At 48.1% G+C, this 14,527-nt stretch overlaps 2 protein-coding genes across 2 annotated transcripts in view; both read right to left on the bottom strand.

The window, feature by feature from the left end:
- ARHGEF3 (Rho guanine nucleotide exchange factor 3) overlaps nucleotides 1-4,756 on the bottom strand; it is a 320,183-nt gene extending 315,427 nt beyond the window's left edge. Inside the window, exon 1 of the mRNA XM_047691555.1 lies at nucleotides 4,734-4,756. Coding sequence (XP_047547511.1) covers nucleotides 4,734-4,741 — 8 coding nt within the window. The 5' untranslated portion in view covers nucleotides 4,742-4,756. The remainder of the gene's footprint in view (nucleotides 1-4,733) is intronic.
- A 787-nt stretch (nucleotides 4,757-5,543) lies between these two features.
- The window catches only part of IL17RD (interleukin 17 receptor D), a 72,338-nt gene continuing 63,354 nt past the window's right edge, over nucleotides 5,544-14,527 (bottom strand). Inside the window, 2 exon segments of the mRNA XM_047691526.1 lie at nucleotides 5,544-12,218; nucleotides 12,998-13,934. Of these exon segments, the coding sequence (XP_047547482.1) occupies nucleotides 12,106-12,218; nucleotides 12,998-13,934 (1,050 nt within the window). The 3' untranslated portion in view covers nucleotides 5,544-12,105.

Genomic DNA, 14,527 nt, shown 5'->3' with positions numbered 1-14,527 from the left:
GTGATGCCAGGCCATGGCAGGAAAGGAGGGGGCGCCAGTGAGGCGCAGGGTAGCACAGGTGGGGAAAGCGAGCAGGTGGGGAGGAGACGCTGAGACCCCACCACCCTGGCCCACCCAGTACCATGAGAATGGATGGTGGCGCGTGACGGTACAGTGAAAACAGTCTGATTATGCGATTGCACTGGTGCTAAAACGACGCAGAGAGGCACCAGGCTGGCTCAGTTAGGAGAGCATGCGACTCTTGTCTCAGGGTGAATTCCAGCCCCACACTGGCGGTAGAGATTACTAAAAATAAATAAATAAATAAAACTTTAAAACTGTAGAAAATACCGAGGGGTTGAAAGAATAACGTAACACCCACCCACAAGCACACCCACCTAGCAATAACCGCTTTGTGTCCTTCATTTGTCCCTCAACCTACCGTGAGTCTCTTCCCTTTGTCATGAAGTACTCTCCTACCACGTGATCGGTTAAGGGCCGCTTATATGAACGTGCCTTCTTGTAATCAGCCTGACTGGTACTTGGTCTGCACCCCATTTCTCAGTATCCAGGACAAATGATGCTTGACCATGAAAACCAGTGTGCAATAAATTTTGGCACACGTTTCTGGTTATTTCCTAAAGATAGACCTGGAAGCGGGGTTACAGGGAAAGACGTCAACAATTCTCCCAGCAGCACCTTACAGACACACAGATGTCCCCTCCCTTTGGGGCAGGGCGGGGAGGCTGAAAGGTGTGGAGCCATCGGTTATGAAGCAGCACTAACCTGCAACGGTCCTCACCCAAGGGATGGGGACGCCTGTGGGAGGATTAAGGTGTTGGTCTTAGTGTTCGGACCTAAGCAATGCTCTGCAAATGGCTAATAAAAGGCTCCTTTGAAAACAGATCCTTTCTGTTCCCATAATCTGCGTTAGAGGAAAACCTGAGAAGCAAACCTGAGCAGGGGAGTGGAAAGACAGAGAGGGGCCAAGTTCAAATCTAACCTGGGCCCTGCCCGGATATAGGATGTCACCATATCCAGAGGGAGGATATGATACAGTCAGGCAATCGCACGGAGCTTGGCAGAGTCGCAGGCCTCTAGCCCACAGGGGTAATTCTAATATGTGCCATGTCATATAGGAATCCAGGACCCACAGGGAATGAAACCCTGAGATAATGCAAGTCATTCAAGGGGCTCTCAGCCCTGGGGATCATGGTAAATGACCAGATACCTTACCTCAATTTGCAAAGAAATAGACACAGTTTACTCCTCCAGGTAACCTTTTAAAATTTGCTAGTTGGGGGCGCCTGGGTGGCTCAGTCGTTCAGTGTCTACCCTTGGCTCAAGTCATGATCCCAGGGTCCTGGGATTGAGCCCCGCATCGGGTTCCCTGCTCAGCGAGAAGCCTGCTTCTCCCTCTCCAACTCCCCCTGCTTGTGTTCCCTCTCTGGCTGTGTCTCTCTCTATCAAATAAATAATAAAATCATTTTAAAGAGATTTTAAACTCTTTTTTTAAAAAAGGAAAAAAATTTACTAGTGGGAAGTGGGCTTACTTACTCTTGATGACATCAGAAACAAATATCAATGGTTTTGAGCACCTGCCATGTACCCACACCAGGCTATGCCCTCTACCTGATTTATCCTCATGACAATCCCATGAGGCAGATACATTTTACCCCCAGCCAACAGATGAGGGAATTGAGGACCAGAAAGATGGGGTGTCTTGCACCAGTGACCGCTGAGTATTAGGGCTGGGGTCCTAAGCCGGTTCAAAAAGTAGAATCAAAGCCCAGCCCCAAAGGAAGGACTCTGTAAATGACAGAGCCCTCCCTCAAGGAGCAGCCATTTTTGTGGACAAGAAAGTCCATCACAGAATCCTACAAACTGAGCAAGTGCCCCTGAAGGCAGGTGTCAGGACCTAGACCAGAGTGGACAGTGGGGTGGAGGACAGTTAGGGAAGGTTGACAGCAAAGGAGGGGTGGAGACAGAGAGAGTGTTTCAGGCAGAAGAAATGATGTAAGGGCCCAAGGCAGGGACACATGAGTGGGGAATCTCAAGAAATTCTGGTATGGCCATAAAGAAAAAAGGAACATACAGAGAAGAGGTTGGCAAGGGGCCAGGTCAGAACATCAGGGTTTACTTCCAAGGCCACTGGAAGCTTCAAGCAGTTAGGGACATCCGATCAAGTAGGCATTTGTTATGGAGGCCATTGCCAGCTGCCCTTCGGAACTAAGACCTCCAAAAGTTAGGAATTCACATCAGTTACTTAGCCCATTGGCTCCCCCAGCCAGGGCTGAGGGAGACATTTAGGGGATCCTTTTTCACAGCCACAACCCCTTAACCTGCCCCAGGTGACCACATGCCCACAGGCAGAGGGGCTTACCACATGTCAGGGTCTGTACCCAAACTCCACCCGGACTCATATCAGCCCTGTGAGGTACTGACCAATGACCTGTCTTCCAGATGCGGGAACTAGGTCTTAACCAAGTCACCTGCCAGGGTCACACAGATCTAAGTTCAGGGTGCCTGAGACCCATTTTAATCACAATGATAAAAAAAAAATTAATACTCTTGCCAATAAGAATGCACAATTATACACACATGTGCAGGGTCATTAAGTATATCTAATTTCAGGTTCACAAACCAAAGGCAGGACCTGCCTGTTTGCATTCTGTGGCCAGGACTGCTCGCCTTTCTTTGCCGCGAGTCCTCCGTGGCCTGGCCTTGCCCAGACTGGTGGGAAGTGTCTGTGGTTTGTCTGAAGGTTGACACCTGCTCGCTACCTGGAATGTGTCTGACCCAGAGCGGGAATCCCCAGGCAAGACCAACCATCCTGGAGGACCACTTCTGTCTCCTCCCCCTTCAACTTCTAAAAAGCAGAGAATTCCCCTAACCTTTTACAGGTTACGGAAACAATCCCAGCTTTTGTTCACATCCAGGGTAAGGCGTGTTCATCTGCCTGGCACAGGGTCCTTGAAGAAGCAAGTCTAGAAAAATGTGTCTCTATTGGGGCCGACAGGTGACCAAGATACAAGAAGCCTGGTGAATGGAACGTGAGCAGATCTCAGACTTCAGTCCGCCGACACAGGATACATATGTTCAACTACCAAGAACCCCAGCATTACTGTCTCAATTTAAGTTTGCCAGGAGCACCTCCCCCTCCCCAAACCCCATCCCTTCCATCCTGGACCAACACCAGAACAGCCAGGCACGGATCCATTCTCTTCTCTTAGGGGATAAGATGCTTAATCTCAGCACCTGACAAAGTCCCTGGGCTGCAACTCCTCTGAGCAGGGAACTGTCTCCCACCCATTTCCATCTGACCTCCACAGAACCCAAGTCTTGTTCTTCCACAGAGTGATTAGTAAGTCACTATTTCTCAAGTGCCAGGCACTTGACAAGCTTGGCCACGGGTGTTTTATGGACCCCATCTCATCTGAACCTCACAATAACCTCCATGCAGTGGGTCTTCAGTCCCGTCCCACAGATGGAAAAACAGGCTCAGGGGCGCCTGGGTGGCTCAGTGGGTTAAGCCGCTGCCTTCGGCTCAGGTCATGATCTCAGGGTCCTGGGATCGAGCCCCGCATCGGGCTCTCTGCTCAGCAGGGAGCCTGCTTCCTCCTCTCTCTCTCTGCCTGCCTCTCTGCCTGCTTGTGATCTCTGTCTGTCAAATAAATAAATAAATAAAATCTTTAAAAAAAAAACAAACGGGCTCAGAACAATCAGGTTTCTTGCCCACACTCCTATATATACAAAGAGACAGACTCAGGAGGGAAGGGATCATGTTTGCATCTTAGCCATTACTGTATCCCCACTACATACTTCAGACTCTGAGATGCAAGAGGGTTGTGTCATCTATAAATGTGAAAACTGGTGCAACACTCCCCCCCCCCCCCCAGAAAGAGGCTGGGGAGCCAAGCTCACTGATCTTGTATTACTTTCCCTTAATCCCAAAGACTCTATTTGAATTTTTATCTCATTGCAAAAGGCCTTACTGGGGTTTGTGTCCTTCCCTCCTTCACTGCATCCTCTACCTACCCTATTCTTGGACCACTTCAGATTTTGTTCCCGTGGACAGTGAGGACAGGATATGCTGGGGGTAGGGGTGGGAAACGGGCATCTGTTGAAGACCCACTGATGGCCAGGACAGCAAAGATGTATTTCTACATCTCCCCCCTCCATCTGCTTAGCTTGTTGTCAGTAGTCTCTTATTCAACCAAAGCAAATGAAATTCTAATTAGAGCCTGCAAGGGAAGCTGGTCTTTGCGCCCTTTAAGTCTGCATTTCTAAAACAAAGTAAAACCAGTTGCCCCACAGATGTTGGCAATTGTAAGAACGCTGAACAGGAGGAGCACCTGGCTCCGTCGGGAGAGCATGCGACTCTGGATGGTGGGGCCATGAGTTTGAGCCCCGTGCTGGGTGTAGATAGTACTTTAAAAAAAAAAAAAGATAGGGTTGCCTCGGCTCAGTTGGTGGAGCGTCTACCTTCAGCTCAGGTCATGATCCCAGGGTCCTGGGATCGAGCCCCACATCATGCTCCCTGCTCAAGTTCTTTCTCTCCCTCTGTGATCTCTCTCACTCTCTCAAATAAATTAAAAATAAATAAATAAATAAAATGGAAAGAAAGGAAAAAAGATAGAAAAAAGAAGGAGCTTTAAAAGCAGACTGTTTTCTACCAGTGTGATAAAAAAAATAGGTTTCTCTGCTGTCCAAAACCAAATCCCCACCCCCCCACTAAGAAAGAAAGTACTTACTGCAGCATCTGCCTGATCGTCTTCCAGTCGAGTCCCTTTAGATCTGTTTGCTTAAGCAGTGTAACAAATTTACTCTCAATATTTGCACACAGGAGGTGAGGGAATGTCTACTGGAAGAATGAGAAGCCACTTTTATTGGATGACAGAACATTCGTGGCTCCCACATCAGTGGCTCTTTTCAACATTTTTTTTTTTTAAGATTTATTTATTTGAGGAGCACCTGGGTGGCTCAGTCTGTTCAGCATCTGCCTTCGGCACGGGTCATGATCCCAGGTCCTGGGATCGAACCCCGTGTTGGGCTCCCTGCTCAGCAGAGTCTGCTTCTCTCTCTCTCTCTGCCCCTGCTCCCGACTCAAGCTCTCTCTCTAATAAATAAAATATATTTTTAAAAGATTTATTTATTTGAGAGAGCAGGGGGAGGGGCAGAAGGAGAGAGAGAAACAGGCTCGCGCAGGGCTCGATCCCAGGAATGCCATGATCACGACCTCAGCCGAAACCAAGAGTCAGATGCTCAAAGGACTGAGCCACTCAGGCGCCCTGCTTTTCAAATTTCTGAAAAGAAGTTCCATTTGTTCTGACAGTTGACCATGAATATCCCTGTTCTGGACTCCACACAGGCAATATGCATCTGCCTGCCAGAAGGCAAGGCAAATGCTCAAGGCAGCAGGTTTTCCGTGCAAGACCTACTGGCTGCCTTCGCCTCCTCACCCTGGATAATGTCTCCCCTTCTCAGAGGCAGAGCCCTCAGAAAGCTGTGCTAGGCACCCAGCTCCTCAGGAAACAGGAAAGATGATGCAGAATAACGAACCATTGCAATCTTAAAACATTTTATTTGGTGCAGAAATGCTAAGGTACAAAAACAACATTTTGCAAATGTCAGCTGTGACCTACTGTCACCTATTTACAGTTATGTACAAATCAAATAAGACATTGTTTTCAATGTAAAAATAGAGCACACTGTTACAGTCTGTCAGTGCTCACTATTCCTCTAAACCCCAGCAAGGACAATCTTAAAGATGAAACCAAGACAAGGACAACAACCACCATGTTCATGTTCCACAGGCTTTCCCCCCTAGAACGTAGTAACAGGGAGCTTCTGTAGTTTAAAAAAAAAAAATTAGTGAAAATAGAAATTACCTACTTTCTAAATGAACACATGTGGTTTTTACAAAAGTTTTTGCTCTGTCCAAACTCACCATTCTTTTTCCTTGAGGAAAAAAACCCAAAACTTTTAAATAACAGTTACACGTTAGTGTGACCTGACAGTAATTTTTTTGTCTAACGGATGGAGCAGGCAACTTTGTCCGTATCGTGTACAAACAGAAGAATGCTTCTTTGAATCTTCTCGACTGAACTTTTATTTGGCATCATCAACATCAGATATGATCATAATCAGATTGCTTTTGTCAGACTTCTGATTGTGCAAAACACGGTGCTGAGTCATTTCAGAGTCATGGCTCCAGCCCTTCAGAAGCCAGGAAAGCTCCTAAGGTTGTCTGCGGTCCCAGCAGAATTTCAGGGAGGAACCAAAGAATGGGATGAGAGGCAACCGGCCAAAATTCCCAAGAGGTCCTCCCTCACTCTCTTTGCAAATCAGCCCTTAGCCAACTGCTCTCCATCTCGCCAGTGGTTAAAGTGAAGTCCAAACCATCTAATAATATTGTGAGTCATCAATTAGAGGTGATGTCTAGAGAGATGAGAAAATAGAATCTAAAACTGGCAGGGAGGGGGAGCTGCCACTCAGAAGGTGAGAGCTGGTCTTGAAGCAGCTCAGGAATGGCATTAAACACATCAGGAATAAGCACCAAGTGTCTGACCACAAGAAGGGTGGGGAGGACGTAACAGGCTCTTGCTGGGCAGGAGGGATGAATGTGTCAACCAAGTAATCATCAAAATGAGTACAGGCAATATACCACTTTTTAAACTGTGCCATCACAGTTTTAAGTAGTAAGAGAACCTGGGTGCGTGAGGATTTCCCTGTAATCCCCATCCTGCCCTTGGCCTTCTCAAGGCACCAATGTGAGTAAGGCACCATGTTCTGTGTGCACGACGAAACTGAGCATGAAGCCGAGACACAGAACAGCAGTGAAAATGATCAAGCGCTTGCGAAACAAGAGCTATGAAGAATGGTTTAAGCAGGCGGGATTATTTACCACAGAAATAAAAACACCAAGGGGATGACTTCACTGGGGTTTTCAAATACATGGAAGGTAACCAGCTGTTCTTCTTCCACGACATGCGGAACAAAAGAAGGCTGGTTTGAATTTCTGTAAGATGTACAAAGAACTATCTGATCAGTGGGGTAGGTTACTGAATTTCCCTCCCTGAAAATCCAGCATCCCATCCATAGCCATATGTCTGAAATAATTCAGGCTCAGACCCCGCTGACACCAGCAGGGGGAAGACATGCTAGATAATCCAAACTTTCTCCCAGGTCCAAAACTCTGAAATTGGAAGCCAAGCTATTGGCTTACAGTCAGACTTCCTTTTGTTTATTTCCACTCTGAGCCTGGAAAAGGAGGTGACATAGAAAGGATGACCCAACACCCCATAAGGACTCCTAACTGATCTCTCAGTCTCAGGAAAAGCTTTTCTCCGTGTACTGTTTCACATCTCCAAAACAGAGTCGATTCACAGATCGTTTCAAACAGAAGACAATGCAAATGGCCTGACTCTGGTGGACACATGGGGATTCCTTGCCCCCCCCCATACAATGTCTGCTTTTCTCTTTAACTCTTGGCCGAAGCTCAGAATTGCACACTGTTTAAAAAATTATTAAGCCAAGAACTAAAACTATAAATATGTCCTTTAGGTTGTGGAATTCAAATGAAAGTTGCTCCAAGTGTTAGGTTTTTTAAATTGGAGAACATAAATCTGATTTTTTGTTTGTTTTGTTTTATTAAGATTTTATTTTTTAAGTAACCCTCTACACCAATGTGGGGCTTGAACTTACAACCCGAGATCAAGAGTTGTCCGCTGTACCAACTGAGCCAGCCAGGCACCCCTTTATAAATCTGATTTTGAAATTAGTAACTGGTTTGCCTTTCTCTTAAGGCACCACAAAACATAAAGAAATAATCAAAACATCACAAATACATTCACAATCATATCAAACTTCTTTGGGGGAGCAAGATGGGGGAAAATGATCTAGCCATCAGCTGCATTTAGCAAGAGCATTTTCTGGTAATACCAGACATCTGTAATTACCATGAATGCTTTTCATTTCAAATCTTATGAGGCAAAGGGGCAAACTGGCAGTTAGTAGGCCAAATCAGGCCCACTCATGTGTTCTGTTGAGCTTGAATTTAAAAAAAAAAAAAAAAAAAAGATTTATTTAGTTGCCAATACCATTAAAAAAATCATTTTTCATATAAAACCCAGACTGTCAGGGTGGCTGGGTGGCTCCGTTGGGTTGAGCATCTGACTCTTGATATCAGCTCAGGTCTTGATCTCAGGATCATGAGTTCAAGCCCCTCGCTGGGCTCCATATTAGGCAAGGAACCTACTTTAAAAAAAAAAAAAAATTCATATCCTCAGCCTCTCTTGAAAAATGGAAAAATCAGTAAACACTACATGGCCACAACTGCCTGGAAGAGCTGCCTTCCTGCAGGTGGGAGGTGCCTCCTGCAGGAAGCACTTGTTTGGCACAGTCCCCACCATGCCCTATGGTCTCTCTGACACTGAGGAGGCAGCTCATTGCCATTTATCACCACACCTTGTTTATCATTACTCCTGGCCTGCTGCATGGGCACCCCCTGAAGACATCCACTACATAAGAGCAACAGTCTTCACAAACAACAGAAAAGGCTAATAACCCTCACATGGGTATTGTCCACCTACATCTCTCCAATAAGGACACAAAGAATAATTCTCCCCTGAAAGAGTCAACTTAGTGCTGAGGCTATTGGGGATCGTGGGGTTTTCTTTTAAGAGAAGTGTATATCATTTCTTCTCCAGGAATAAAATAGCTTTCATTTCTTTTAAAGGATGCTCAATTCTGAAAAAAGGAAAAGTTCTGAAAATCATCTAACTCCACATTTTTGGAGGGACTGTCTTCCTGTTTATTTGTGCTTAAGTCAGGGAATCTGAGATGAGGTGTTGGTTTAAAAAAAAAAAAAAAAGAAGACATTTGCAGCTATGAAGTAGCAAGACTGAACTCTGATGTGTCAACATACATGAACTTAAATTACTACACATGGATTCCAATGTCATGGCTGTTAAAGACACTTTTCGAACAGTGCTCTGGGACTGTCTTCAGTTTTTACTAATGTGTCAACCAAAACCTGTCTCATGACTTTAAGGTCCCATCTCATTTTTGGCTCAAAATGCTATTACCTGGCTGGTCACCCAACATGAACACCTAGGCCTGGACCTGAGTGACTTCTGATTCTTTCTGGAGACCAGTGTGCCTCAAAGGCCCAGGATTTGGCCATCTGGAGGACACTGCCCCTCCTGTGTGTCTGGCCTGGGTCTGTCTAGGTGGTTCTTGTTGCTTGGAGCCAACCTCTGCGAGAAAAGCTCACCTTTACCTGGGTTTCCAGCTCCCTAATCCCTCCCACTCTGCAAAGCTGACTATATCCGATGCGAAGTCCTTTCTGCAGGGCACTGGTGAGTTAAGATCAACAACTAGCTCCCTACCTTCAACTACCTTCAAGACTTGCTTACCTGGTTCCTTGCACCTACCCCTGCTCTCCTGCCCAGAGGACACCAGCTAACTTAGCCACACAAGCCTCTTAGTCTCCAGATCATGGCTTCTCATGGAGACCATCCCTATAGTCTAAGTCTTATAGCCCCAATTTCTGAAAGCCTGTGGTTCAGCAGAACTTTTATCTGAATTCTATCTTACCATTTCCATTATCCGGAACAATGTCAAAGAATGCAGCCCTGCTTAAAACAGATGTTTTGCCTTAATCTGCAAAGCAACTGTTCTCATTCCCAGCAAGAGATGGAAAGGGTACAGAAGAAGAAGAAGAAGAAGAGGAGGAGGAGAAACTAATAAGGCAAAACCACAAAGTTGGGACATCTCAACTTAGTCTGATTTAGGCATTCATACTATGGTTTTGCTACTCGGTATGTTAGAATTTAATTGTGTTGAAACATAAGAAACATTTGTTCTTAAAAATAGGTATCCAAACCCTAAGTCCAAACTAAAACTTTACCTGATTTTTGGTCTAGCACAGTTTTTCCTCTTGCATCTTCAAAAGAAGTAAGTTCATTTAGCCATCTCTCTGCCCATGCTCATGGAGCTCCATTGATGTTCCCCCCACCCCCAGTACTCCGTGCTGCTCTGGGGATCGCTTTCTCAGAGATGCCTCATTTTATGTGCAAAGCTGAATATCCCAAAAGTAGCTCCTCATGGCTCCTTTGGAGCATGCACCATTTCTTGGCCTCAGTCTCTCTGATAATGTTCCAAAGTGAATTTTCATGTTCGCAAGTTCCCTTGCAGAACTTATTCCCAATGGCAGAATGGCAGGACAGTCACGTGTGGGCATCTGCACATGTCCCAGATTCCACAGTGACATGGAACATCTCTTCTCCAACAAGATGCCTGGTTTTATGGGGGAGACAGTTCTGCAGCTCCCTTGTCTCCCCTTCAGAGCAGCTGCAGGAAACCTGATGCTGGAGACAGACAAGCACGTTCTTCTCCCAAGAAGCCGTCAGCTGCCTTTCCAGAACATGCAGTGTGGCATTTGCATCAAAAATACACACAAACCTCTTCTTTCCAGCAAGGCTGCAAACCTTCCCTTCCCCATCTGCCAAGCATGTGCTTGGATGGAAAAGTCATGCCCCGTTCCACCTCCTACCCCTCCTTGAGCTGTTCCTCAGTATCTCCCGTAATATTGATCCTGTCTGCTAAAGGAGTGAAACCCAGGATCCCGTTTGAGTGCTGAGTAAAAGCAGGGTGCTCAAATCCAACAGCACCCACGGAAAAGGTGGAGAATATGCTTAAAGCCCTCAAGGGGACAGGGGTTTCCACAGGGAAGACCACGTCATCGTGACCCACATACCTAATACACAAACAGGATTTGAACACCTGTTTTCTCTTTTGGAAACAGAAATTCTGGAGAAACATCATTCATAGAAACAGAACATTTACTTTTCCTTTTTAAAGCAAATTCTTTCCCCCTAAGCTCTAAATAGCTCTTTTGGTAGAAGAGAGCACAAGAGACAAATCTCTTGTCTGGAACGTAGAACAGAAACACGCAGTGAAACATGATTCACAGGCTGGGTTGGTGAGGGGAGTGGGGAGGTGGGGAGTACTTTAAGATTCAAGAATTCAATGATTAAAGGTCTCCTGTCTTCTTCAGATGCTATTAGAAGAGCACACTCATCTTCGTGACCATTCCCTTCTTCTCACCCCCTTAAAATGAGACTTCTCATTAGTCAAAACCGGCTAGGCAAGGTAAGTGGCCGCCATCTGTATGCACAGCCATATTTCAGTCGATCCTGATCCCTAATATTCCAGACACAGCTTTAGAACAGAAGTCCCCTGAAGCATGAACTCCAGCTTCTAGTAAGACAGCCCAGTTGGGTATTTGTCTTTTAAAAATAAACTTCCAGGCAGCAACGTCTGAGATACTGCACAGCGAACAGAACCCAGGGAAACCTGGCAGGCAGATCTGGCCCCCCCATGATGCCTCCTCACACCAACAGGTGTTCCTGTGCCCTGAGTTTTGATGCTTTCTGCACAATGACCAACCCAGGTCAGGAAATACTGTCGCCATGTTCAGCCTGACCTCACAGCCCCCACCTCAGCCAGCCATGCCCCCACTAATACATAAAGACTCATTTTAGGAAAGGGGATAGTAGACTCAGTTACCTTTTTGACCTTTGACTCAGAGCTCTTTTGGACACCCACAACACTGCAAATTCTACACTAAAACCATCATCTGTAACAACATGGATCCCAGAAAGACTGGCACTTGATTTCTGTGGCTAGAATGGTACTAAGAGTGCTTCTCCCACACAGCATTTCAGTTCAAAGTAGCCAACGGCAAACAGGCAAAGTTTGCAGAGAGAAACAAAATCTGAGTGATCAGCGCAGGTATGTTCCTGCATCTCCGTGCCTGTTTCCTCCCTACCTCCCAGAACCGACTCTAATCCAAGGTCTGACCTAACGGGACAAGCTGCTCTCGGGCCTTATGGATATGCCTTTCAGAGATACCCATGTGGTTTGAGAAAATTGGAGACTTGGCCAAGATACCAGGTAGAGGGATGGGGCACGGAAAGCAAGTACTGGCCCGAATTTCACTCCAAATATCCTTGTCGGAGACCTCAGCTCCAAGTGGACTGCGCAACCAGAGAGAAGAGCTGGGGGACCAGAGAGAGGCGGCAGCTAAAGTGGCAATGCTTAGACTCTACTTCCGTTTCGTTACAAAGGGGCGACCGCGTGGAGTTCACCAGTGTAGCCACAGCAACCAGGGTCTGCTTTGCACGCCCCGGAGGCGAGGAGCTTGGAAGGGAAGGTAGGAGGGTCCTCCTCACCTAAGGAAAGAAGACAGGGGGGAGCCACACGTCATTGTACTTTACCGGACCAGGGGCTCAGGCCGGGCTGTGGCTGAACCTCGGTTTGGACTATGGGCTTTACGAGTGAGGCAGGCCCCCCAACCAAGTCAAGACTGAGCAGTCCCATCCTATTGGCAGGTTCCCTTTACTTGAGAGTCAAGGGCCTGCATGTACAACTCCATGCACTGTAAGGTACAACTCCAGAGGGCATCCTGCTGGCATTCCCTGGGGAGGCCGGGCTCTCCCACAGGGCCCTCCCACTGGGCCCTTTGCTGAGTCAGCTGTGGTGGACAGAACACCGTGCCCACCAACCCCAGGATCGTTAAAAGACATGGCTTTGAAAGCACTGGCACTGGTGAGGGGTGGCGAACACTGCAAAGCCCAACAAACACAAAGTCCACAGACCCTCATCTGGTACACTTGGGGCAAGCTCTGTCTTGGTAGCCAGAGGCCTGTGGAGGTCAGGAAGGTGATATGATGTACACACTGTATGTGGCATAACACTCCTGGCAGGGGCCAGGTAGCTCACCCTCACTTAGCCTCAGTATTCACTCACTGCTCACACAAGTGAACATCTCCATCGCCTAGAAGAAATCGACACTATCAGTGGAGTCGTGCTTCTGCCCATAAGCTTCATTGCCAATGAGTCTGCACCCAACTTAAAAAAACACTTGCATGGATTTGGGAATTAGGGACAAACGCTATGGACTGCATCAGGAACCCAACCCCAAAGCACCCTCAGCTCCCCCGTGCCTTACCCAGGCCGGAGGAGGAGGACACACTCTCTGTCAGCGAAGATGTTTCTGTCTGATCTGCCGAGAGTCCTTCCATTAGGGGCAGGGACAGCTCTGAGGAGGGCACTGACGAGTCGTAGATGCCCGAGTCCCGAGGCATGTCCGAGGGGCTGGAGGCTTTCCCGGCGTGCAGCAGGGGCCGCAGGACCGAGCCGCCCCCTGGCCCGGGCCCAGCCTCTGCATCTTGGTCCAGGCCCATCTGCAGGCCCTCCGAGGGCGAGTTGGCCAGTGCCCCGGGGACCGCAGCCTCCACCTTGAGGCAGAAATCGCCATCGGGCTCTGGTTTGCACATGACCTCATTTAACACCAAGCCCGAGTCAAACTTCTCCAGCACTGGCTCTCGGGAGTGGAGTGGGGGAGGCCGGAGGGGGACGAACTGCTTCTCAAACCAGTCAGGCTCCTCGTCGATAAACTGGTGCATGTTGCAAATGGCGACGTAAAGGGACCGGCCTGACTTGCTGCGAAAGTAGTTCCTTCTGCTCACCTGTCCCAGGTACTGCCCAGGCTCCAGGAAGCCATGGTCTCTGGAGTGCAGGTGGGAACAGAGCTGGGGAAGGTTGTCCATGAGCTTGTACTTGGTGCTCAGGTCCAGGACGCCAGGAACATCGCCCTCGCAGGAATAATCGAAGTACACGGCGATGAACTTGCTGAGCTGGGCAGAGGAGCTCTGCTTGGCCTGACGGAGCTTCTCCGCGATGGCCGCCACCGCCACCAGGAAGAGCTCCCCTTTTCCCGAGCCGCGGCCGCTGCCTTTGTGCTTGTAGTTCTTCTTGTCCACGAAGTACTTCATGCCTTTGGAACACACCACGATGATGAACTGGGACTCGTGGATCTTCTGGATGACCCATTCTCTCTGCCCTTCTCGGCAGAGGCTGAAGTCCTCCCACAGGTCCAGAGCCACCTGGAACGAGAACAGGGACCTCACTCACCTACACAGCCTGGGGCATCGGGCAACAAAAACAAGAGGGTTAGGAGAAGGTCCCCTCGTATGTCCTTTAAGCGCCATCAGCACTGCTGCATGCGGGCTCAGGGATGCAGGATCTGGGAATAGCTAGCGTTCTGTGGGTGACAGTGACATGCCAGGCCCCCTGCATGTGTGCTTGTTTCTGCCTAAAGTGGGGGCCTTTACCACTCACCCCCTACGAGGGAAAAAACGGAGGGAACAGAGCTTCTGGCAACCTGCCAAAGTCACATATCCCACGTGAGGCCCTCAAGGGGGCTCTGAGTGTGCTAGTGTGCCCCTTGAATGGGAGGCCTGGGGCCGGTCTCTGTGATGAGTGCAGCAGACACTTTGTCCCAAAGGCAAAGCTGGAAGGTGATGGTGGATAGGTCTGAGTGAGGGACCCCAAAGCAGGCAGGAAATTCAGCTCAGGTCTGGATGTCAGAGTGGCCCACAGTGCTAGCTGACTCATATCCACAGAATGTGATGGACAGAGAAGACCTCCTTGGCCCGTCTCACAGACCCAGGGTCAGCCATGCTGTTTACCAGTCCAT

Source organism: Lutra lutra, chromosome 1 (assembly GCF_902655055.1).
Source record: "Lutra lutra chromosome 1, mLutLut1.2, whole genome shotgun sequence".
Taxonomy (NCBI): Eukaryota; Metazoa; Chordata; class Mammalia; order Carnivora; family Mustelidae; genus Lutra; species Lutra lutra.
Note: the sequence above shows the minus strand (reverse complement) of the source record. Positions and strands in the feature narration are given on the sequence as shown.